At 38.2% G+C, this 22,300-nt stretch overlaps 2 protein-coding genes across 7 annotated transcripts in view; one reads left to right on the top strand and one right to left on the bottom strand.

Annotated features, from left to right (window-relative positions):
- Positions 1-57: 57 nt before the first annotated feature.
- Positions 58-10,770, top strand: HNRNPA2B1 (heterogeneous nuclear ribonucleoprotein A2/B1). Of its 6 annotated transcripts, XR_003611695.2 has the most exons (13): positions 58-274; positions 3,168-3,203; positions 3,301-3,411; positions 3,600-3,746; positions 4,016-4,226; positions 4,358-4,459; positions 4,540-4,620; positions 5,496-5,558; positions 6,917-7,036; positions 7,296-7,418; positions 8,072-8,154; positions 9,531-9,668; positions 10,226-10,770. XR_003611695.2 is itself a non-coding variant. In XM_028119306.2 (12 exons), the coding sequence occupies exons 1-11, from the start codon at positions 269-271 to the stop codon at positions 8,131-8,133; spliced, it is 1,062 nt and encodes a 353-aa protein (XP_027975107.1). In that variant the 5' UTR covers positions 58-268; the 3' UTR covers positions 8,134-8,154; positions 10,226-10,770. The 6 variants fall into 6 exon arrangements, 5 of the variants coding, with proteins under 5 accessions (XP_027975107.1, XP_027975106.1, XP_027975105.1 ...); XM_028119306.2 differs by lacking the exon at positions 9,531-9,668; XM_028119305.2 differs by lacking the exon at positions 10,226-10,770 and having other exon boundaries at positions 9,531-9,811.
- A 1,804-nt stretch (positions 10,771-12,574) lies between these two features.
- NFE2L3 (NFE2 like bZIP transcription factor 3) overlaps positions 12,575-22,300 on the bottom strand; it is a 29,796-nt gene continuing 20,070 nt past the window's right edge. Inside the window, 4 exon segments of the mRNA XM_028119303.2 lie at positions 12,575-14,800; positions 14,802-16,034; positions 16,930-17,013; positions 20,807-20,983. Of these exon segments, the coding sequence (XP_027975104.2) occupies positions 14,771-14,800; positions 14,802-16,034; positions 16,930-17,013; positions 20,807-20,983 (1,524 nt within the window). The 3' untranslated portion in view covers positions 12,575-14,770.

The raw sequence follows: 22,300 nt of genomic DNA, 5'->3' as shown, positions 1-22,300 counted from the left end.
TGGCGGCGGTTAGGGCGTTTACGCAACGGCTTGACGTAGGGGAAGACGCGTTAGTCGGGGGGAAGGTTCTAGAAAAGCGGCGGCAGCGGCTCTAGCGGCAGTAGCAGCAGCGCCGGGTCCCGTGTGGAGGTGCTCTTAGCGGTGTTGTTTCTCGAGCAGCGGCAGTTCTCACTACAGCGCCAGGACGAGTCCGGTTCGTGTTCGTCCGCGGAGATCTCTCTCATCTCGCTCGGCTGCGGGAAATCGGGCTGAAGCGACTGAGTCCGCGATGGAGGTAACGGGTTTGAAATCAATGAGTTATTGAAAAGGGCATGGCGAGGCCGTTGGCGCCTCGGTGGAAGTCGGCCACCCGCCTCCGTCTGAGAGCGGCGGTGAAATTGGGCCACTTCAAAAGCGGTTGGTCTCAGGATATTTTTGAAGAGGGTTCGTTAGCGGAGGCTTGACTGAACAGTACCTTCCCCACCCTCAGCCTGCCGGCGCCATTTCCCTTTGCTGGGGGGTGGGGGATGGGGAACTTCCACATGGCGGACGCAGCCCTCGTTCGGCGAAAAGTGGGGCGCGGTGGCGGGAATTCTTACTCCCTCTTCGAAGCACGCTGATTTGGGGGCCCTGGCGTCCCCGCTTCTGAGCTTTTCGGCGGGCTTCAGATCCTCCTGAGCGAGGCTGCGGAGTTTCCCCTCCCCCCTCCCCTCTCCCGGGAACCGGATTTGGCGGCCGCCATTTTCATTCCTTTCCTTCCTCGCAGCGTTTTTCTTTTCAATCTCTGGATTCTGTTAGTTTGACTCCTTTATCAAGAATAGAAGTGGTTAACTATTTTTCTTTGTTTTCGGGCTGTTTTCATGCCGTTTCGAGGTGGATTCCGAGTGTTTTGTGAGCTTGGATCTTTTAAAAGTCCTGCGCACCTCGTTAGAGGCTCTTTCCTTTCCCCTCGATGAAATGGCGCCATTGCGTTCAGAAGCCACACCGAAGAGCGGGCGGGTGGGGGAGTCGGTTCCCCGGGGCTGGTTCGCACGGTTTAAGAGGAGGAGGTAAAACTACCACCCCGGGTGTCGGGCCCAGTTTTAAGTCGAGGCATACTAAGAACATTGTTTTTCAGCCTCGTGGGTTTTTTTGAGTAACGGTTTTATCTGGGTTTGCGGTGATTAAAAAGCTAGTTGAATCGCGGGAAACTTTAGAAATAAAAATTCGGAGCCATTAAGTTAGTACTGACAGTGGGTGGCAGTGGGGAAGGTGGTGGTGGGGGGGTGTCGGTTTCACAATTCTTTATTTTCCTGAAGGATTTCTTTTGAACTGGAGAATTCATATTTCAATATTTTTGCTGGGAAACAGTCTTTACTGGGTAACTCCCGAGGTTCTTGCGGTACGGTAGAAATTAAGAGGAAAGTGAGAAATGATTTTATCTTTAGCTCTTTGGTTAAAACGTGGTGCAGTGCTTCGTTACGAGTAACGGCTGGGCCACTATGTGTTTGAACTTTGTCATTTGCTTTTCTCATCTCTGTTTGCTATGATGGTTGATCATTACATTGATAAGAATAAGGTCTCAAGCGAAGGGGGCCTGATTGGGTACTTTCTTTGACCTTAAGCACACTTATAAAATAACTTTGTTTGTAATCGATAGTGGACATCGGGTAAGTTTGGAAAAAAATTGAGGTAAGTAATGAGTTTTTGCCTTTTGTTAGCGATGTGTAAAAATTACTGTAAATGTTTTTTTAACTGCGTAATGTGGATTGTAAAAGACCGACTTAACGCTAATTACATAAATTAGCTTAATTTAAATACCAATATGTCAAGTAATCGTTATTTGAGTTATTTGAATGTTTTAGGAGCTTGATAGTTTTTTGACCTTTGAAAATTTTTCACAATTCTGAGAACTGCAGGGAAAAAAATCTAAATGCTTACTGTTTTTTGAGCTGTTCGGAAATTTCATGCATGGAGGAAAAAACCTCCATAGAACTGAGAGAGCTGTAATATTATTTGCTTATGAAGTATTTTATTTTCTGTTGTATGGAAAATTATATTTGAGCTTTGATTTGTATTACACACATAATAGTTGCTCCTGGACGTTATGACCGATTCTGGTTTCTGAATATTTTAATTTTTTTTAACTTAGTTCTCTGAAAACAAAGTATAACCTGTTTTTTTCTTAACTGACAGCCGAAAATACAGGGCTGTTAATGCACCATACTTGTTTGGTGGTTTTATAGGGCTTAAAATTTTTCAGCCCATGTGTTCCCCCCCCCCCCGTAAAATTAGAGACATTTGTGTTGTGTATTTTGCCCGGTGGCTGTTAAGGCCAGTACACCTGAGTTTTTGTGGGTGGTTTTTTTTCTTCGATGAAATGTAAATTGTAGTAGTACAAAACTACTGAGTAGTTAGCAGTGATCACTTAAAAGTTTTATGGTTTTTGAAAAGTGAGATTATAGCAAATATTTTACTGCATTTGTGGTTCAGTAATAATTCAGATTGTTCTGTGTTCTGTAAATACCAAATATAAGTGTGCCCTCAAAAAACCAGGTATGTTAAAAACTGTTGAAGCTCTAGACACCCACCGTTGGTCATAAAAGCCATTTGTGCCTTGGTCAAAGGAAAGAGGCAGATTTTATAAGGATATTTTGGTATTATACATTGAATGTTTGAAGTCCTGTCCCGCCTGCCCCCCCCCCCCATGGGGAGTTGCTGTATGGGGAAAGAATGATTTTTTCTTAGTGGGTTTTTTTTTAAATTGAGATACATTAGAATCACCACTAGAGGGAGCAGTAAAGGGAAAAGAAATGTCACTGTTTTGGACACTGAATCCTGAAATGGTAAATCATGGGTTATAAGTAAAGAAGTAACAGTTTTTATCTTAAAAAGCGGTGTATTTACAATGCATACTTAAAAGCCAATTACTTTGTTTTGGGCAAAGGATTGAATGCAAATTTTGACAAAAGTCCTTTAAGGGTTCAAGGACCAAAGAATAGGTTTGATTTCTTTCTCTTCATAAAGTTTTAAGATAAAAGGATGTTAAATTTATTCAAAATTATTTAATGTCAAGTAAATTTAGATCAAGCTTTAATGACTTTGAAACTTGTGTAGATCAGCTGGGGCAATTTTTTTTGGTGTAACACAACTAATATGCAGTTTAACATATGGTTTAAATTTGATGTAAGTTTTTTTTTTCCCCCCAGAAAACTTTAGAAACTGTTCCTTTGGAGAGGAAAAAGGTACTCTGCCAGCAGGTCACCTCATATTTAAGAATTTAATTTCCTGCATACAAAGAGGAAATGTAAATAAAAATTGAAATGGTGTTTTCCTTTGCAGAGAGAAAAGGAACAGTTCCGTAAACTCTTTATTGGTGGCTTGAGCTTCGAAACCACAGAAGAAAGTTTGAGGAACTACTACGAGCAATGGGGAAAACTTACAGACTGTGTGGTATGTTACATGAAAGTGCCTACAGATAACTAGTCTTTCAACTGTTGGACTACTGTGTTTAAGATGTTGAGTAAAATGTGGAGAAAATTATTTTAATGTCTGTTCATTGTGAGAACTGCCAGTCTTTTAAATTGCTAGTTCATAACATAAGTAGTGAAATGGGCTAAAGTTTCCCCTTTGGTTTTAAGGTTATGAGGGATCCTGCAAGCAAAAGATCAAGAGGATTTGGTTTTGTAACTTTTTCATCCATGGCTGAGGTTGATGCTGCCATGGCTGCAAGACCTCATTCAATTGATGGGAGAGTGGTTGAGCCAAAACGTGCTGTTGCAAGAGAGGTGAGCAAATATAACTGTACAATAAATATGAAGAATATTTTGTCCCACTGAAGATTAGACTAACGTTTGAAAGAATTGTTTATCTTTTTAAAGCTGTTAGTTTTTTTTTTAGATTTACATATTTTTTTTTTCAAAAACGGTTCTTAGTCGTAAGCTGATGCTTTACGTGATGTATTATAGGATAAAAGCTATCTTTGGTACCCAGATAGTGTGCTTTAAATCGTGTTTTGGTTTCTTCTGTTAAGATATTTTTTCTCCCATTATTTCAGGAATCTGGAAAACCAGGGGCTCACGTAACTGTGAAGAAGCTGTTTGTTGGTGGAATTAAAGAAGATACTGAGGAACATCATCTTAGAGATTACTTCGAGGAATATGGAAAGATCGATACCATTGAGATAATTACCGATAGGCAGTCTGGAAAGAAAAGAGGCTTTGGATTTGTTACCTTTGATGATCATGACCCTGTGGATAAGATTGTGTGTAAGTGTCTGTAAGCAGTAGGTGTGTGGCTTTTTATAAGGTTTTGGGTTTGTTGATTTTATTAAAAGGTAGATTGTACAAGTTGCTTACTGATAATGTTGATATAATGGAGTGTGAACTTTTCATTGCAGTGCAGAAATATCATACCATCAATGGTCATAATGCAGAAGTAAGAAAGGCTTTGTCTAGACAAGAAATGCAGGAAGTCCAAAGTTCTAGAAGTGGAAGAGGAGGTAACTTTTAACTCTTGTTTATTTTTTTTTTAAAACTTATTTGAATAAATACTTGTTACTAACTTGGGCATTTACTACAGGCAACTTTGGTTTTGGAGATTCTCGTGGTGGTGGTGGAAATTTCGGACCAGGGCCAGGAAGTAACTTTAGAGGAGGATCTGGTAAGTTGGGAGTTCTAAGTGTTAGAAGGGTGCATGTGCTCAATTAAAAACTGTTTGAATTAGATTCAGGAAATCCAATCAATTCTTTAAAATTACTTTAAGACTTAAGTAGATTGTATCTTGGTGGGAGATTCTAAATTAGCCAGGTAAGAAGTTATAGTTAAAAACATAATCTTACAAATTGTAATCCAAGATAATCAGTTGCAGAGTTCCTTTTTTAGGGGTAGTCAGCTTTAAAAAAAAAAAAAAAAGTTACATCACATTGCAACTAGCTTAAAAAAATGAGTGTGCCCCTCAATGGGAAGTGAAGATATTGTGGAGGCTTTGTGTATAGACTGTAAGAGGTCTGTAACATTCTTTTAGGCTTCAGATATATTTGAATTACTAATGTAATGAGGTGCCAACAGAGAAACCTGCTGCCCCCACGCAGTGTCATTCTTATGCATAAATAAATGGAATCTCTTAAAATTTGAGTCTTGCCAAGTCCAAGCCCCTAAATTAGACAATTATCCTTGAGAGATTTAATTACATACACTTTTCGTATTTTTCAAATTTTTTTATTGTTAATCACTGTGTATTTGTATCATTAGTTTTTGATGTAGTGTTCCATGATTCATTGTTTGTGCATAAGACCCAGTTCTCCACGCAGAACGTGCCCTCTTTAATACCCATCACCAGGCTAACCCATCCTCTCACCCCCCTCCCCAACACTTGTATTTTAAGAAGAAATTTAGTGACACCACTCTTCTAGCACAAAGAGGGTGGTTCCTAATAATTTTCATTCAGAGGTGCTAATAAAGAATGCAGAGGAAAGGATTGTAAGAAGTTACAACTAGGGTGAACAGGGTATAATTTTTTTTTTCTGTCTCTAACAGATGGATATGGAAGTGGTCGTGGATTTGGGGATGGCTATAATGGGTATGGAGGAGGACCTGGAGGTCAGTTTTTTCTGCATTTTAGTTTGTGACTTGAAAGATCAAAGCACTATATATTTTTGTACAGTTATATGTATACATTAATTTTTAATGTTTTGCATTTTAAAGGGCTTAGGTGGTAGTGGTTGTTATTTGGCTATTCCTTTATAATTTGCATCTTGTATATCATTTGGAAAGAGTATTTTTGTTTGGCAGGTGTAGATACCAGTTGCAAAATCATTTAGGATTTTAATAGAGAATTCAAAGATGCTGTCATGCTATCCCATTCATTGTTTGGCAGGTGTAGATACCAGTTGCAAAATCATTTAGGATTTTAATAGAGAATTCAAAGATGCTGTCATGCTATCCCATTCATTGTTTGTCAAGCAAAGAATTTAATCTAGATGTATCCTATATGCTGCTTTACTGAAAAACAGACCACTAGTAAACATGTAAGGGGAAGAATATATAAGATCAATTGTTACCTTAAAATTAGTCCCTTACCAAGATAAGTCCCCTGGGGTAATTTGTTTAAAAAAAAAAAAATAACTGAAAGAACTTCCTAAAATGCACAATTGTACAGTTGTATTCTTGGGACCAGCTAAAGTTGTGAGCCACTGTTCATAACAAGTGATGTAGTAGATGTATGTTCTTTTAGAGTACAGAAAAGTTAATACTTACAAAAGGCCTCTTAAGAATGGGATATTAAAAACTGAGCTAGTAATAGACCTGACTGCTGGTTTTGCCACTCCTTAAGTATAAATAAGTTTAATTCTATATCCTATTTCAGTTTCGTTTGAAATCCATATACTAATTTGGTATTATGAGAAAGATGAGGTCTTTTATTTCAATAATTGAAGACTGCCATTTGCAGTTTTGAATTACATGCAAGTTTGCTAATTTCTGGTCCTCCCCCCATTTCTACTCAGAAAAGGTGTGGTGGGGATATTATTTAAGAGACATTGGAATTTATGGGGAAACAACGTTTGGAACTTAATCTTTTGGACCAGTAGGGGTGTGTGGCTTTTTTTTTTGTCCTGCTACCCTATGCCTCTTGTGTGCCCCCACAATCCTTATGCAAAATACAAATGTTTCAAGATATTTTCAAGAGAATCTTTAACATTTTTGCTGTCGGGAGAGCTGTGGCATTGCGAGTATTTGTCTCTGTAAAGGTGTTTATCCAGTTAAACAGGTGCTCCCTTCCCCTAAATGTTTATCAAGGATAGGTACTCTGTTCTGCCCTTGAGGCTGTTAAGAGATTTCATAGAATAAATACTATGTTTATAAGAATGTGTTTTGGAAAGCTGGAAATGGGTGTGATAAGACAGTTCAAATGCCATTGAAATTATTAAGTAATTACTTAAAGGCTTATTTTATAATAGGTGGCAATTTTGGAGGTAGCCCTGGTTATGGAGGAGGAAGAGGAGGATATGGTGGTGGAGGACCTGGATATGGCAACCAGGGTGGGGGCTACGGAGGTGGTTATGACAACTATGGAGGAGGTAATAAATTCACCTGCAACCTTTATGTGGGAATTTGGATTGGAATTAATGACTTTTAACACATGAGATTTTGCATTTCAATGTTGTCAATAGTATTAAAAAAAAACTGTAGAGTTGTAGATAGGTGTCTTGCGTTTATTCTGATGATTGTTTTTGTGGGAGATTTGTCCTAAATATGCTTACCATGTTTCACTGGTTTAATGCTTGAATATGTTATTTTGAAAGTTATTGTGCAAAACCTATTCCAATTTTTTCACAGGAAATTATGGAAGTGGAAATTACAATGATTTTGGAAATTATAACCAGCAACCCTCTAACTATGGTCCAATGAAGAGTGGAAACTTTGGTGGTAGCAGGAACATGGGAGGACCATATGGTGGAGGTAATTTATTAGATTAAATTTTGTGATTAAAGAATACTTTCATGACTTTAAGAATGGAAGACATCCTGATTGCTAGTTTAATACTTCCTTTGTAATTCAGTGTTACTTGAAATGGTGGGGATATTCAGTGGTATAAAATATTTAGGACTTGGCAAAAGTAAGACATTTCAGGTGGGGATCTTTTTCCTTCACTAATTTCCTAAAAAAGAAGCCAAAGAAGAGCACATTGCAAGGTGTATAAAGTTGTAGGAATTCTGTCTTTGAAAGTTAATTGAGTAAAAGTTTGGGATTATTTACTAGAAGTATTATTTAAGGTTTTGAGAAAGTTTGTAGTAGTACTAAATCAATGTTTTTATGCCTCTTATGTTTGCTTTGTTTTTTTAACCCTGTACTGACTCCAATAATTGTGGTAGACAACCCTATAAAGGAATAGCAGCAGTAAAATGTTCTCAAGTGTAAAGGGCAAAATTAAACTTCCTGTGAGTTTGGATACTTGATCTCCCAAGTAGTAGGTTAACTATAAGCAAATAACAGGTTATGAGCTGTGTGTTTCAACGAATGTCTATAAAATAGAAATCAGTTATAGTTAGTATTAGGCTTATTATGGAAAATGGAAGTAAGTTTGCCTTCTCTTGCTGTTTCAATGATTATAGGAAACTATGGTCCTGGAGGCAGTGGAGGAAGTGGGGGTTATGGAGGGAGAAGCCGATATTGAGCTTCTTCCTATTTGCCATGGGTAAGTAGCTTTTGAGTTTTACATTATTATTGTCTTGGGAGATCTAGCTGCCAGGAGTAAAAGCTTTTTAGGATCATGTTATCTTTCCTTAAAATCTGGTTAGATGGATAATTTCATAACCTATTTTTTTTTTACTCTTTACTTCTGTTGAAACAGGCTTCACTGTATAAATAGGAGAGGATGAGAGCCCAGAGGTAACAGAACAGCTTCAGGTTATCGAAATAACAATGTTAAGGAAACTCTTATCTCAGTCATGCATAAATATGCAGTGATATGGCAGAAGACACCAGAGCAGATGCAGAGAGCCATTTTGTGAATGGATTGGATTATTTAATAACATTACCTTACTGTGGAGGAAGGATTGTAAAAAAAAAAAAAAAAATGCCTTTGAGACAGTTTCTTAGCTTTTTAATTGTTGTTTCTTTCTAGTGGTCTTTGTAAGAGTGTAGAAGCATTCCTTCTTTGATAATGTTAAATTTGTAAGTTTCAGGTGACATGTGAAACCTTTTTTAAGATTTTTCTCAAAGTTTTGAAAAGCTATTAGCCAGGATCATGGTGTAATAAGACATAACGTTTTTCCTTTAAAAAAATTTAAGTGCGTGTGTAGAGTTAAGAAGCTGTTGTACATTTATGATTTAATAAAATAATTCTAAAGGAAATTGTGTAATTATAGACTTTTTATTTTAAATAAGTTAAGGAGTGGGTAGTATAATTAAGGTCCATTGCAAAGCTGTTGTTATATTTGTGTAAGATAAATGCTGGTCAGATGTAAGTGTGTTGTCTGCAATTCATCAGGATTAAATTATCTAGATAACTTAAGGGATATCTCTGCAAAGAGAAACACCTTTTTAGATCTTTTAGATGCTGCTTCTTCAATGCAAGGAAAGGAAATAACCCCAGCGAGGTACTCTTCAGGGATACAGGTCTAGTACAAGAGAACTCTTGACGGCTACTAAGTTCAGCCAGTCTTAAAAAACTGTGCTGTTTCTGCAAAGCTTTAACTACAGTAGTTTATAAGGATGACAACGAAAGCTGAGGGTGTAGAGCAAAATAGTTCTAAGCTTCAGTTAAACTTCTTTAGGTAAGATCTTATTTACTTTTCCTTTCTTAATTTTCCTCCCCAAAAGATAAACTAATACTACTCTTCAATGGCCTTTCAGTATAGCGGTTCTTACGTAGCTTAACATAGTATAAATTTGAGTTTAACAATTTATAAACTCAGAATAATCTTATAAACCCTGTTTTCCAATCTGTCATTTACTTAAATTATTTTGGTTGTTTTTCCCCCTCTTTTTTTTCCTTCCTTCCCACCCCCCTCCCCCTCTATGAAGATTCAGGTGCTTAACATATCATTTTTTTCCCTGCTGGAATTTTAGCATTGATATGAACCATGGACAAGTATATTCTGCTGCCACAAAGACTGTAAAGTGCTTCATTTCAACAGCTGAGGCGCAAGCCAAGTGATCATTAATAAAGCTTTTCTTGGTTCCTTCAGTGGTGTTGGTAGTAAAATGGTAGGTAAAAGTTAGGCTGCAAGTTGAATAAATCATGAAATTACCCATCATTACACCCTTCTGTATTCACGTTTCTTGGATCAAGCATTTTGAGTGAACTAGTGGTTTTTATTAAAAATAAAGACATTTTGTTCTTCTGTTATATGGTTGTTCTAGCTTTACATGCTTATCAGGATCAGGCTCAGGAGAAGGTAGGGTAAAATGGTTGAAACTATTTCCAGATGATAGTTTATACTTACAAATAAAGTGTCTACATTATAAATCCTGTATGTATCCAGTACTAAATATTTGGGTTTAAATGTGGTAATTCTTTCCCAACCCCCTACCTTATAGGAGAGATGTAGGTTGGCTGCTGAAATTCTAAATGTCATCAGTTTGATTTGCCATCAGTTTGATTTGCCTGGCTTTATTGCCTTTTCAGGAATGTGATAATCAGGGCATATTCTACTGTATGCACCAGTGAGTCTTCTTTGATCCTAAGACCACCACTGAAGTTATTTAGGTTCTTTGGACAAACATGATAAACTTCTTCAGATACTTTTTTTTTCCTTTGGCAGGAAGGTGTCTTGCTGCAGGTAACTAATGAAGAAGTGGTCAACCACAGAGTCTTCAAGAAATAAGAAATTCTGTACCATCTGAAAGTAGTTCTTGTTGGTGCCTTCATTTAAAAAAGCACTTTAAGTTTAAAGGGAAATGTTTTCTGATAAAATACAAACTTCATTTAGTACAGGTTCTTAATATAAAACAATTACAAAATGAGTATTGTTTGTAAAAGAGTAACATCAAGTAAGCTAGAGAGAAATGTATCATGTTTTAAACTAGGTTTTGTGAGTAGACAGACAAAAATTCTATTTTAAATATAAAGTTTATAAAATAAACACTTTTGTATTCAAATATTTGGTGTAATGCTTACACATAAAATGTGTGAATCTTGTTCTATAAACATTCAGTTGTCTAAAAGATTGCCATCCCCTAGATTTTTAAAGCAGTTTCACAAAGCTATGCATATTGCCATTTTCTTTCAGTATTGATAGTCAAATAAGAAAAGCATTGTGGACATTATTGGCTGTCCCTAATAAAATGCCATTCTTTATATACTGTACATTCAGCGTTTGAATACTGCTCTAGTTTTCTGGCTTTACCTTGTATGTTTAACATTGCTGGTGGAGTTGTTGCAAGTATTTTAAACTGGTCCCAATTAAGTGCAAAGCACAGTCTGTCGTGGTAGCTTCTCAAATGTCAATTACCTTTATATGCCTTCTGAGTTTCAGTGGTTGTCTTTTTAAAGGTTTAAATATGGTGGAGAGAATTTAACAAGCAGTGGCTTTCTTGTATATATTTACCTGAAACAATGAAAGATAACAGGAAAGATACATAGTAAAGTTGATTTAATTTTTTGTTTTGATAATGAGGTATCTCACAGGTAAGTCAAACTGATGGTTAACAGAAGATGAGTTAAGCTGTTACTTAAAGTAGATACGTCCATCTGTAAACTTAAGAGTACTTAAAAATAAGGTAAATATTTGAAGGTTTTAAAAAATGCGGCTCTCCCAAGAACTCAGACTCAAAGGAGGTAAATTAAGTTGATGTATGACAACACACCCTGAAGTACGCAACCCTTAATCAGGACAAATTTTAAGAAAATTAAATACACAATAGGCTGAAATGAACTGGCTTATTGCAACTTAAGGTAATGTTGAATAATCAACATAGGCATTTCCCTTGTGTGTATGTTGTATATTGAGCTGTTAATTTCTATTAAAACTTCAGATTTAAGGTAGGTTATAAGTTTTCTAAATGAAGGAAATAACTTTTTCGCAGATGTTGCATTATATTACTACATCAGGCTTAACCTTTAACCTCAATACTTAGAAATTTGGAGCAACAATGAATTTGTTACTTTACATAGTATTTGCAGGTCAACATCTTGAAAACTTAGCTGTGTCATTTTTGCTGAAGCTCAAGGTTGCAGTTAGGAAAAACTTCACTAGGGCATGCTGACAGGGTTGGCAAGTTGGGGCTGGCTATTCCCTTTCCCTATACTGAGCTTTTGGAGCAATCAAAACCCAATAGAATCAACATTTGGAAGTGTAGTACCTTTTATTATAATGGTCACAACATGTGAATGGAAGGGGGTTACTTCTAGGATTACTGAGAACCTAGCATCATTGGGAGCCATATTGAGGGCTGACTTCCACATTAGAGTGTTAATATTTACTTGGAAGTATCTGAAACTGGTTCTGTCGCGTTTAAATTTTTAAATAACTGGTGTATGGATACAAGCTAAGGTCTGAAAGGGATTATAACTATTTGTACTAGGTGTTTACTGAGTTAATTTAAGGAAACTTGAATCCTGTTTCTCAGTAATGACATTCACTAGTTCACAAGTGTGGGTTCCTTTCCAAAAAGGTAGAAAACATCCCAATATACTAAAAACAGATACATTCTTGGCAAAATCTGATCTTTTGAGCTTTGGAATGACTGGGTGGTTGATAGACCCCACTCAGTTTTAATAACCACTGTTTACTACTGCGCCGATCACATAGATGTAAGGTTTTTTGGTGACTGGGGCAAACTAACGAGGTGAGTAGACTCACCTTCCCAAGAAAGGGGCAAATTCATTTCTTTGAAGATTATAGAAGGGAAAAATTAAGACTCATCCCAACTATAAAAAGGTTTTAAGTCCTGATACATGCCCTATGTAGGCTGACATTTGTTCTGAGGCTTGAATGTGTGCAGATGGGTTTTCTGACTGCTATATTCCAAAGGTCCTTGCTGAACTGAAACCAGCCTTTAGAGGGATCCAGACATCCGGACATTATTTAGTACATGTTGCATGGAAATCATATACACTTGAAAATCTAATTTCACCTGTAAGGTGGTTCAACATGGATACCTGTTGATGGTTACTTGAGAAATATGAAGGCTTTATTCGGAAAAGGACAAATGAGATGCTGAGAATCTGGCTGACCAACCAGATTTAACAATTATTTTCCATAGGTAAAGAAGGTAAGACTAGTTTCCTGTTGGGACCAATTCAAACTGGGATGTAAATTTGGGCCTATCCACTGCAGATTCAGGAGGGAAAAGGGGTACCCACCAGAAAATGTAAAAGCAGCTAAGGGTTAAATTAGTTGCCTAAGAGTAAGCATTACTGATCTCAGCTGTCTTAAGTCTTACTGATTCCCTTGAAATTTGCATTTGTAAGCCCTATACCAACTACTTAGGAACACACTGGGGGTATGAGGACACGTGCCCCTTCCTTGAAACCTTATTCTGATAATAGCTTCTCAGTACAACAGTCTTTAACTGTATAACCATGTCTTAGCTGAGTGAGCAATTTGGTTCAGGTTCTACCAAGCAAAGTGGATATAGCTTCAGTGAGAACTTTTTGAGATTCTGAACATGGTCAGTTTCTACGATCTGAAGCTGAATAGATCAGATTTCTCCTTTTCTGTAACCTTTCTGAACTCCAGGAAAACGTTTTAAGACCACTAGCTTGTAGAACATTTTAGTAATCCTTCAGGTGTCCATTACATTCCTAATCAGGAAGGGGACTTGGACTAAAATCTTGGCAGTGGGCTTTCCACTGCTGAAACTGGTATGAGAGTAAGCAGCTGAAGTTTACATGCTTCGAGGCCAGGTTTTCCTTTGGAAGTTTGGTGCATTTACCTTTGCTCACAATGCACCAAATACCTTCCAGATTAAAACTAAACTATCTTAAGCTTCGGTTACTGTGAATGTCAAAATTTTAAGTCCCTGTTCTTAGGTCCCTATTTATCCACGTTTGATCCTTTCGTGTATAGTTCTGTTGTGGTGCTTGATATTTTCAGGGATTTGAGGATAATGCACCGTCATAAGTGTTAACAATTGGGTGGATAAGGCTACTTGTAGGTGAGGTAATACTGTGGAAGTTTAAGTTGTAGATTTGAAGTAATTTCTGGGCACTACAAAACTGACTAGAATAACTTGTTTAAAAGCGTTAATAAAAATCTAGACTCTGAAGCCACTGCATTTCTCTAAACCAAGGTGGTACTCTTGTGATATCCTTTGGTAGACCATTATGACATCGACTCATTTTAATGTTGCCAAACCTTGAACATATTCAGAAAATTATCTTCAGGTTGCTGTTGAAATAAGGTCATTGAGCTTTCATTCCAAATGCCACTATTTCTAAGACCATTTAGTTCGTTTTCAAATCCACTTACTCTGTTTTTGCCTTTTTTAAGCATTTAAGAGTCTTTCATGTGGTTCCAATTATTGCAGGTTTTATTTGGTTGTAAAGCCCATACTCTACTGACTTCCCCTTTCCCCTACTGTTGGCTTGTGTTGCTTGTAATGTTTTCACATTACTATGTTGAGGCCTTTTGGGGGAGCGATCCATGTTATAGATGTGCAAACGTTTCTACAGGCTGGTTGAATTTGCTAGGTAGGTCTATTTCTCTATATGCAAGTAGCTGTGTGTACTTAAAAGAGGCATAAACCTGTGTAAAGGTCTTTGTCCTTAGACATGTTTTGAAGCCGCAATGTTCCTTGGCACCTTGGTTTAGAAGTTGGGTAAGTCCAAGGGGTGACTGATTGGACTTAAGCCACTTTTTGTGCAAATACTGAAAGCCACACTATGCTGCCCTGTTGGCTACGTATATCACCTGTATACCTGAATGTGGGTTTTGTGGAGAACAAATACCCAAGATAAATATGGTTAGAATTTCTATATAAGAAATTTTTATAAATTCAAATACAAAATTTGTTTCCACAGAAAGTTGTAAATTAAGTATTCATACTAAGACTCCATATATTCAGTGCTAACTACAGTGCTAAAATACTTAAAAGCTAAAAGCTAAATTACATTGCATTTCAAGTCACCAAAAAAAAAAAGTGGCAATCAAGTGACTGGACTGTCCTGTCTGGAGTCCTGCATATAATGCAGTCGGGCTTCATGAAAAGTTGTGGCTTCCCCAAAACTAACCACAAATTTGTCCAAAAGCTTCAAAACGTAGCCCTGAGTGATTCAAGTAGCAGTAGTAAAAGATACTTGTGCCAAACTTTGAAGCAGTTTCAGTGGTTTGTGGCTATGTACCCGTTTGATAACCTTATACGTCTTAATGGAATCTGTCTTTAATTTCCTCACTTTCTTTTTCCCTTACGGTTTTCTTTTTTGTGGCCTGAGGTCGCCAGTTCCTTAGGTACAATCAAAACACTTCCATCTTGGCTGCACTGAAGAACATACTGGTTTGGATTGACTGGCCTACCATCATCATCTCTTAACCTACTAAAAATGTCATGATAAAGGTCATGCAGTTTTTGTTTCATTGTGTTAATAGCTTTGTTATACTGGGCTCTTTCTCTCCTAAGGATTTCTTTCTTGGCTTGCAAGTTACATAAATCGTCTTCAAGATTCAGAATTATGTCCAGTTTGCGTTTTCGACAGTTCTGAGCAGCAACTTTATTTTTCCCTCTTCTTCTGATATCACGGATGAGTGACACTTGTAAATCTGTCAGGTAGTGCCTGCTTAGCATGTTGTTGAAAGAATCAACGGGCATACGGACAATTTCATCTACAGAAAAAGGGATATGCAGAGCCTTAGCACGCCGCTCATCACGGCTTAAGTTTCTGTCTGTGTCATTGAGGTACTTACTCACTTTCTGTGACTTCCCATGCCACGAAAAAGATCTAGAAGTGGAATCTAGGGCACTTGGCTGTAGGTGGTAAGTGTGGTTATGATAAATGTGTTGAAATGCAAGGTCCCCACAAAAACCAGAATCACTCCTATGGTCCATGTGACAAAGCTTACTGGGCTCTGGGTAGTACCCTCCTACAGCTCCTTCCAAGTCATGGTGGGAAAGAGATTCAAGGTCACTACTACAACCTGCAGCGCCTTCACACACAGACCGAGAGGAATTAGACTTGGTGACAGAGGTACTATTGTGGCTTGAATTTAAGGAAAGCCCAGAATCTGAATCTGGTTCTTCAAAAAGGTGAGACACTTCCATTGGATCAAAACCTTCTGTGGCCAAAGACATTAAATTTATATCATCAAATATGTTTATATCAAGGTCATGCAGAAGATCTTGACTTGTTAGATTCCTCATCTGACTGCCAACAAGGGGAAGAAATCCTGTCAGATTAGTTCCAGGAAGGGTCTGTTCAGGAGTGGTAGTATGAGAATTTAACTGCAGAAATGATTCTTGTGGTTGTGAAGTCCTTGCTACTGGTTCTCTTCTAAATGTATTGTCAGGACACAGCAACATGGCCTCATGGAGATTCACATCGTGACTTATAGCTTGGCTAAAGTTTACATTGTGTGTTGAAGAATTCATGCCATCATTGATACTTCCCAGAAAAGTATTTCCAAGGGAGATGCCCTGAAAAGGGGGGAGGGTGGGAAAGCACTTTAAATACACAACCTTATTTCAGCAGCAGTTCTAGTAACTTAATAGAGCACTCTTTCCTCTTTTGTCAATTCCTCTATACAGTTACCTATGAATCACAATCACTTTTACTAAATCTAGACAAATACAATATGCAATGTGAGCCCAAATCTGAATGATGCCGTATTTGGGGAAAGATTTTTTTGTACATATTGGAAATTTAGAAAGTTTAATTCAGTTAATATAAAAGTTGGTCTTGCTATTCTAATCTTAACTGTAATTCGCTGCTTTATAGATGTAAACAACCTAGCTGTTAGCGTTGAATCCACACTGAAGTAGTCTCTGGGCAAGGTGGGTGGGTCTTCTGGGTTTTTTTTTTTTTTTTTTTTTAATCGGACCAGCATAGTAGAGTATGATCAAGACATAAATGGTATCAAAAATAATCTATGCCTTAGTTTGTCAAATGTTTACTGCTTTGTTTATTTATCAACAGCATGAGCAGGGGAGGAGGGACAGGAGGAGAGGTAGAAGCAGGCTCAGGGAGCCTGATGCAGGGCTCAATCCCAGGATCCTGGGAGCGTGACCCGAGCCAAAGGCAGAGGCTTAGCCGACTGAGCTACCCAGGTGCCCTTATTTACTGTCGTTCTGATTCAATGAATCCTAAATTTAACTATATCCTTATGATCATGGAGGAGGAACAGTATACATATTTGGTTAATTCTCTAAAATTGAAGTAGTTGTATAAAAATCCTAAATCTGTGCACTTACATAATGCAGTACTGTTAACAGTATTACTCTGTCATAAACCGTGTCATCGCATTAAAGAGGTTAAATGTATTCATGATCAGTGCAGATTTTCCTACAAGGTAAAAGCCAAGGTTCCAATTACCTCCAGTGAATTTTCAGGCTGTGATGAAAGCATCTGAAATAAGTCTTCCAGAGAGAAAGCTGTTTCTGTCCCATTTAGAGATCTCTAGAAAAAAATGTAAGGTGCACCATTAAGTTAAAAGGCAGAGGAGGTTGCTTGGGCCTTCAGGCTTAATCTTGAAAGGATAACCAGGTCGTGTCTCCGTTCTGGATTTTTTTATCCCTATTTTGGAACTTCTACGTTCCTCTTTCAGTATCTTCCTCCCCTCCCCCGTTCTTGCCCTAACCATCTTTCATATTTTTGGCTAGTATTCTTCGTTCCACCTTACTTTTACCATGGTTAATGTCAAATACATAGATATACCAAAATGTTTTGCCAGTTTCACTCATTGCTTCATCCCAGCCTTCAGGTTTGTTTCTTATTGAAATAACTCCTTTGACAGCTCTTTTTAGAGAGGCTCCACCAGTGGTAAACTCAGTTTTTATAACCTGGGAGTTATTTTGCTTTCATGCTTAAAACAGTGATTTGGTAAAATGATCAAGTTTAATGTTTTCCCTTTGTGCTTTGCAGTAAGGCATGTATTGCTACTGATGTCAGTCTGTCATTTTATAGCCAATTTTTTCCCCAGTAATTTTAAAGTTTTTTTTTTCTTTGTAGTCTTTGTTGTCCTATTTCACTTTGATGTATTGGACTTAATTTGTTTTTATTTATTCTGCTTAGGACTCTGTACTCCTTTAATCTGAGTCCTAAAATCACTTTAATTTTCAAAATACTTTGCCATAAACACTGAAGACTACTTCACCTTCATACTTTCTAGTCTTTTCTGGGACTCCTATTAGAAATAACTTAGATTTTCTCATTCTGTCTTAATTTTTCTTTTATATTAAGGGTGAACTCATCTTTGTTGGTAATTGTTTCTGTAGGAATCCTACATACCAAGGGTTACCCGCTAACTATAAAAACAATTTTGTTTTTCTCTGCAAGGACCAACCAGTTTTTGTATCATTTTGTAGACCTTGCTTTTTTGGCTCAGGATTCCTGATAGTAATGGTAGTGTGTATTCAGACTCTAAAACGTTGGGCTCATTTGGGGTTCTGATCCCTAAGGATGGATAGACTGCTTCCTTGCTCTTGTCTCCTAGGTGGTGGCTAGGATTGTCCTAGTCCCATCTCCTGAAGAGTCTTTATAAATTCTGAGCTTTAAGTGGGGAATTTAGGTACCCCCAAGTATGGGCTTGAGACCTCATTCCTCATCTATTCAACCCCAGTCTCTGTCATGACATCTGTATCTAATTTTTCATTGGGGCTTCTTCAGTTTGGGTGTCTGATTATCTTTTAAATTCTGGATTTGAGGGGCGCCTGGGTGGCTCAGTCATTAAGTGTCTGCCTTTGGCTCAGGTCATGATCCCAAGACCCTGGGTCTTGAGACTTGAGCCCTGCATCGGGCTCTCTGCTCGTCGGGAAGCCTGCTTCTCAACCTCTCCCACTCTACTTGCTTGGGTTCCGTTCCGTCTGTCACTGTCGCTCTTCTCTGTCAAATAAATGAATGAAATCTTTAAAAAAAATATTCTGGAGTAGCCTCTTTGCTTCTAGTATCTACAGAGTTCCCTTTCTTGCTTTTGAGTTCGAGGCACTTAAAAAATATTTTTACCCAGGATTTCCGGTTTTGGTCTGTCATGGGGGTTTTATCTTTACATTTTAGTAAGCTCACATTCCTGACTCCCCTCCCCTAGCTTTGTACTTAAGGGTTTTCTTTTTTGAGGATTCAGACCAGTTAGACTTGTTTTAAATGTATATTTGGTTTCCCTTTCCACCAAATACCATGTTTTTAAGGCCCATAGTACAACAAATACGAGGCTTTCTGTGTCTGGATGCTATAGGACCATCTAAGCTGAAGTGGTCGGACAAGATTTTTTCATTTACTAGCAAATTGTATATACATTCTTAGTGGGCTGGAGACTTATTTGCTAACATGACAATTCAAAATGATTTTTAATTTCTTAAATTTCAAAAGTGTTCTACGTCCATTAATGATCCCAAAATAATAAAACTATCTGCAGAAAGGAAAGCCTTAATATTTAGAATAGAGGTAAGGGTATGAAGCCCATTCTGCTTTGAGTTATGGACTTGATCCTTTAGGCTAGTCAGATACGTTTCATTAAACCTTTGTTCCCTTCTTCAGTGCCCCTGGAGATGGCAAACTGAGGAGCTAACTCCTACTGAGCCAGGCCCCTGGCTGGGTCCACAGGAGACACAGATCTGAGATGGGAGGGACAGATGTGACTGAGCACTTTTTTCCCCAGATTCCCTTCTGCCCTGATGGGGGATAACGGCTTCATGTTGCTATTGGTCCTTGAGTTTTCCTTATTCTTTGATGTTTCCCTTAAACATGCCCTCACCTCTTAAGCAATGAAAATCCCTTACTTCTTTTCAGAATCTCATCAGATGTGTTACATGCTTTCTAGTTGAGGGCCTTAACATCTGAAGTCCATGTGACAGAGTTCTGTCTACTACACTTAAATTATAAAGAATTTTTTTGAGATATTAGCTCTTGCACAAAAATGGACAACTAAGCCATTCTTTCAGTTCATCCACGAGACATTCCATATGTTAAGTGGTTTTTTTTTTTTTTACGATTTTATTTATTAGACACAGCACAAGCAGGGGGAGTGGCAGGCAGAGGGAGCGAAGCAGGCTCCCTGCTGAGCAAGGAGCTCCATGTGGGACCTGATCCCAGGACCCTGGGATCATGACCTGAGCTGAAGGTAGATGCTTAACCAGCTGAGCCACCCAGGTGCCCCGTTAATGGTAATTTAGATTGCCAAGAAATGGTCAGTCTTTCTCTTTTTTTTAAAGTCAGATTGTTAGAATTTTTACTAAAACTTTGTGTTAAATATAAACACATGGTTCCCCGTCTGGGGCAAGTCACTGGCTGAGAGAGCCATCAGGGCAAGACCTGCAAGGGTGGACCTTTGGAAGTGCCAAGTGGGTTAAGGGTCTGTGGAACCTCCAGGCCTGTCTTCAGAGTGGACAGGCATGTCCTCAGGGCTGAGTAAAAACCAGAGTAGAAGGAAGGGAAAGTACAGGCTGCAGGAAGAATCCATCTCAGCCTGGCCTCTGGAATTCATCTTTCTATAATAATGCATCTTCTTATAGCCAAAGGGTATGGTTAGAGTAGCCAAGGGGGCTGTCCCTCTGGATCTGGCCAGAAGTAGAAAGTGGGCTCCTGAATTCAGAATGGCCTACCTTTCAGGAGACTGAGTGAGGGTTTGAGCCCAAGACCTAGCTGGTTTTGAGGGCTGATCTGCCTTCAAGTTATTCTGCCTCACTATCCCAGACCTAGCCAGCTTGGGTGCTTCTGCAGAGGGCTGGTTGAGGATTCCTGGGTTTACCATGCCAGTCACCTCTTTAACCCTTGCCATGGCAAACACAACAAAACCTGCTAGCAACTTCCTGGAGGGGGGTTGTGTGTATAAATACACCCTCCCCCCCACACACAATCTTGAGTTTAACCAGAGATAACTAAGTCTATGGGCGGATTCCTTTGTAAATCAACCACTTCCACAACTATAAAAAAATACATATTTTCATATATCTGATTTGCTTATAGTAGGGCACTTAATGGAAGATTCATTACCAACACATATTGTCAAAGCCATAAAGTCTAACTTACAGGGGCACGTGGGTGGCTCAGTCGGTTAAGCATCTGCATTAGGCTCAGGTCATGATCCTGGGATCTAGCCCCTCAAGGTCATCGTCATTGAACTCCCTGCTCACCGGAGTCTGCAGGTCCCTCTCCCCCTGCCCCTCCCCACCACTCCTGTGTACTCTTTCTAATAAAAATCTAAAAACAATCTACAGCCAAAACGGTAAGGCTGAGCTACTCTGATAATGCTTACCTCATTTCTAGGTTCAGTGGTCTTTTCTGCCTCCCAGTCAGGTTTATCTGCTATTTTACTTTCATCCTCATTCTTCTGTGGTAGTGATTTTTCTTGAGCTGAAACTCTTTGCTCATTTTCCACATTCTGGGAGCTGTGATCCACAGCTTCATGCCTCTCTCTTAGTACTTCATTCTCCTATAAAAGTACCCAAAAATGTGCTAAGCAGAAATCCATATTTCACCAAATAAGTCAAACAACCTTTAAAACTGCATTGTACTTACTGCTTAGTGATAAAAAAAAAACCACAAGTGAAAAGCTAAGACTGGCATTGCATATTTCAGTATTAAACTTTTTAATCCTGAAAAAGCCCAAGAACTCAGACACAGGCTGTTGTAATCTGCATAATTTAAATTATATGCATTTATAAAGCCCTGGAGTCTAAAATACCTACAAATTTGATTAGATTTAGAAATCAGTTTTGCCAACAGGCAGTTTATTTACTTAGTTTTCTGTTGAAAATAAATCAGCTAAGCTGGAAGCAAACAGTGATCAAATATATACAGAAGAGCCTGGAAAAGTAGTATTACAAGGTATTGTGGTTCTCTCTGAAAGGTGGAATAAGGGTGGGGAAGTGTGGGAGAAAAATTTTTATACATTACTGTTCAGATATTTTACAACAAATATTTCTTTTAAAGTCAGGAAAAGTATATTTTTATTTTGAAAAAATAGAAGTTAACAAAGCTTTAGAGACTAGCATCTCCATAGATATTTTAAACTATGCTTACATACCCAGATGAGTCCTACTTTTTAACTGGAGTTAACCATTAAGAGTTAACCATTAACATACACTGTGTATACTGATACTTTTAATTATATTAAAAGCGCAGTTTTTTCCCCCTCTAACATAACATCAAAGCCTCTCAAACTCTTTCAAAAGATCTATTTTTAATTTTTCTCTTTCAACAGCATAGCACACTGGACTGAACTCAAGGACAGCAGCACCACCCCCATACTCTAAAGCAGAGAAATGCATATAAAAAACAAGCACTTAAAAACACATGAAGTGAAATGTAAAATCTACAGATGCCAGAAGCGAGGAGATAAATCAAAACGAGCAGAAAAAGGAAACTGACGTGCTAGCGGCCCGCTTGGTTTTACTTGCTTCTCTGTTCACTGTACTTAACCTGATGCGGTGTTGGTCTTGTTCCTTTTTCAGCCAGTCTCTGTGCACAACCCTGCTCTTGTGCTCAAGGGCGCTGTCTTCTGCATCCAGTGTCTCTTGTCTGGTTACTCTCACCAGTCTACTAACCTAAAATACCTCTCATCTTTAAAAATCTCTCCCTTGGTATCCCATACTACTCTCTCGATCCCATTTCATTTTTCTGGTCCTTTTAGAGCATAATCCTCCAAAGAGTCATCTGGACTCTGCATTCTCTCTTGAACCTACTCCAGTGGGAATTTTGAAACATCTCAACAGGGTCTTCCCAATTCTCCACGCTCACCTTACTAGAC

This window comes from Eumetopias jubatus, unplaced genomic scaffold (genome assembly GCF_037043125.1).
Source record: "Eumetopias jubatus isolate StellerSeaLion01/CBP00866 unplaced genomic scaffold, mEumJub1_p1.0 scaffold_14, whole genome shotgun sequence".
In the NCBI taxonomy this organism is placed as follows: domain Eukaryota; kingdom Metazoa; phylum Chordata; class Mammalia; order Carnivora; family Otariidae; genus Eumetopias; species Eumetopias jubatus.
The sequence above is the reverse complement of the archived record's forward strand: the minus strand, read 5'-3'. Positions and strand labels throughout refer to the sequence as shown.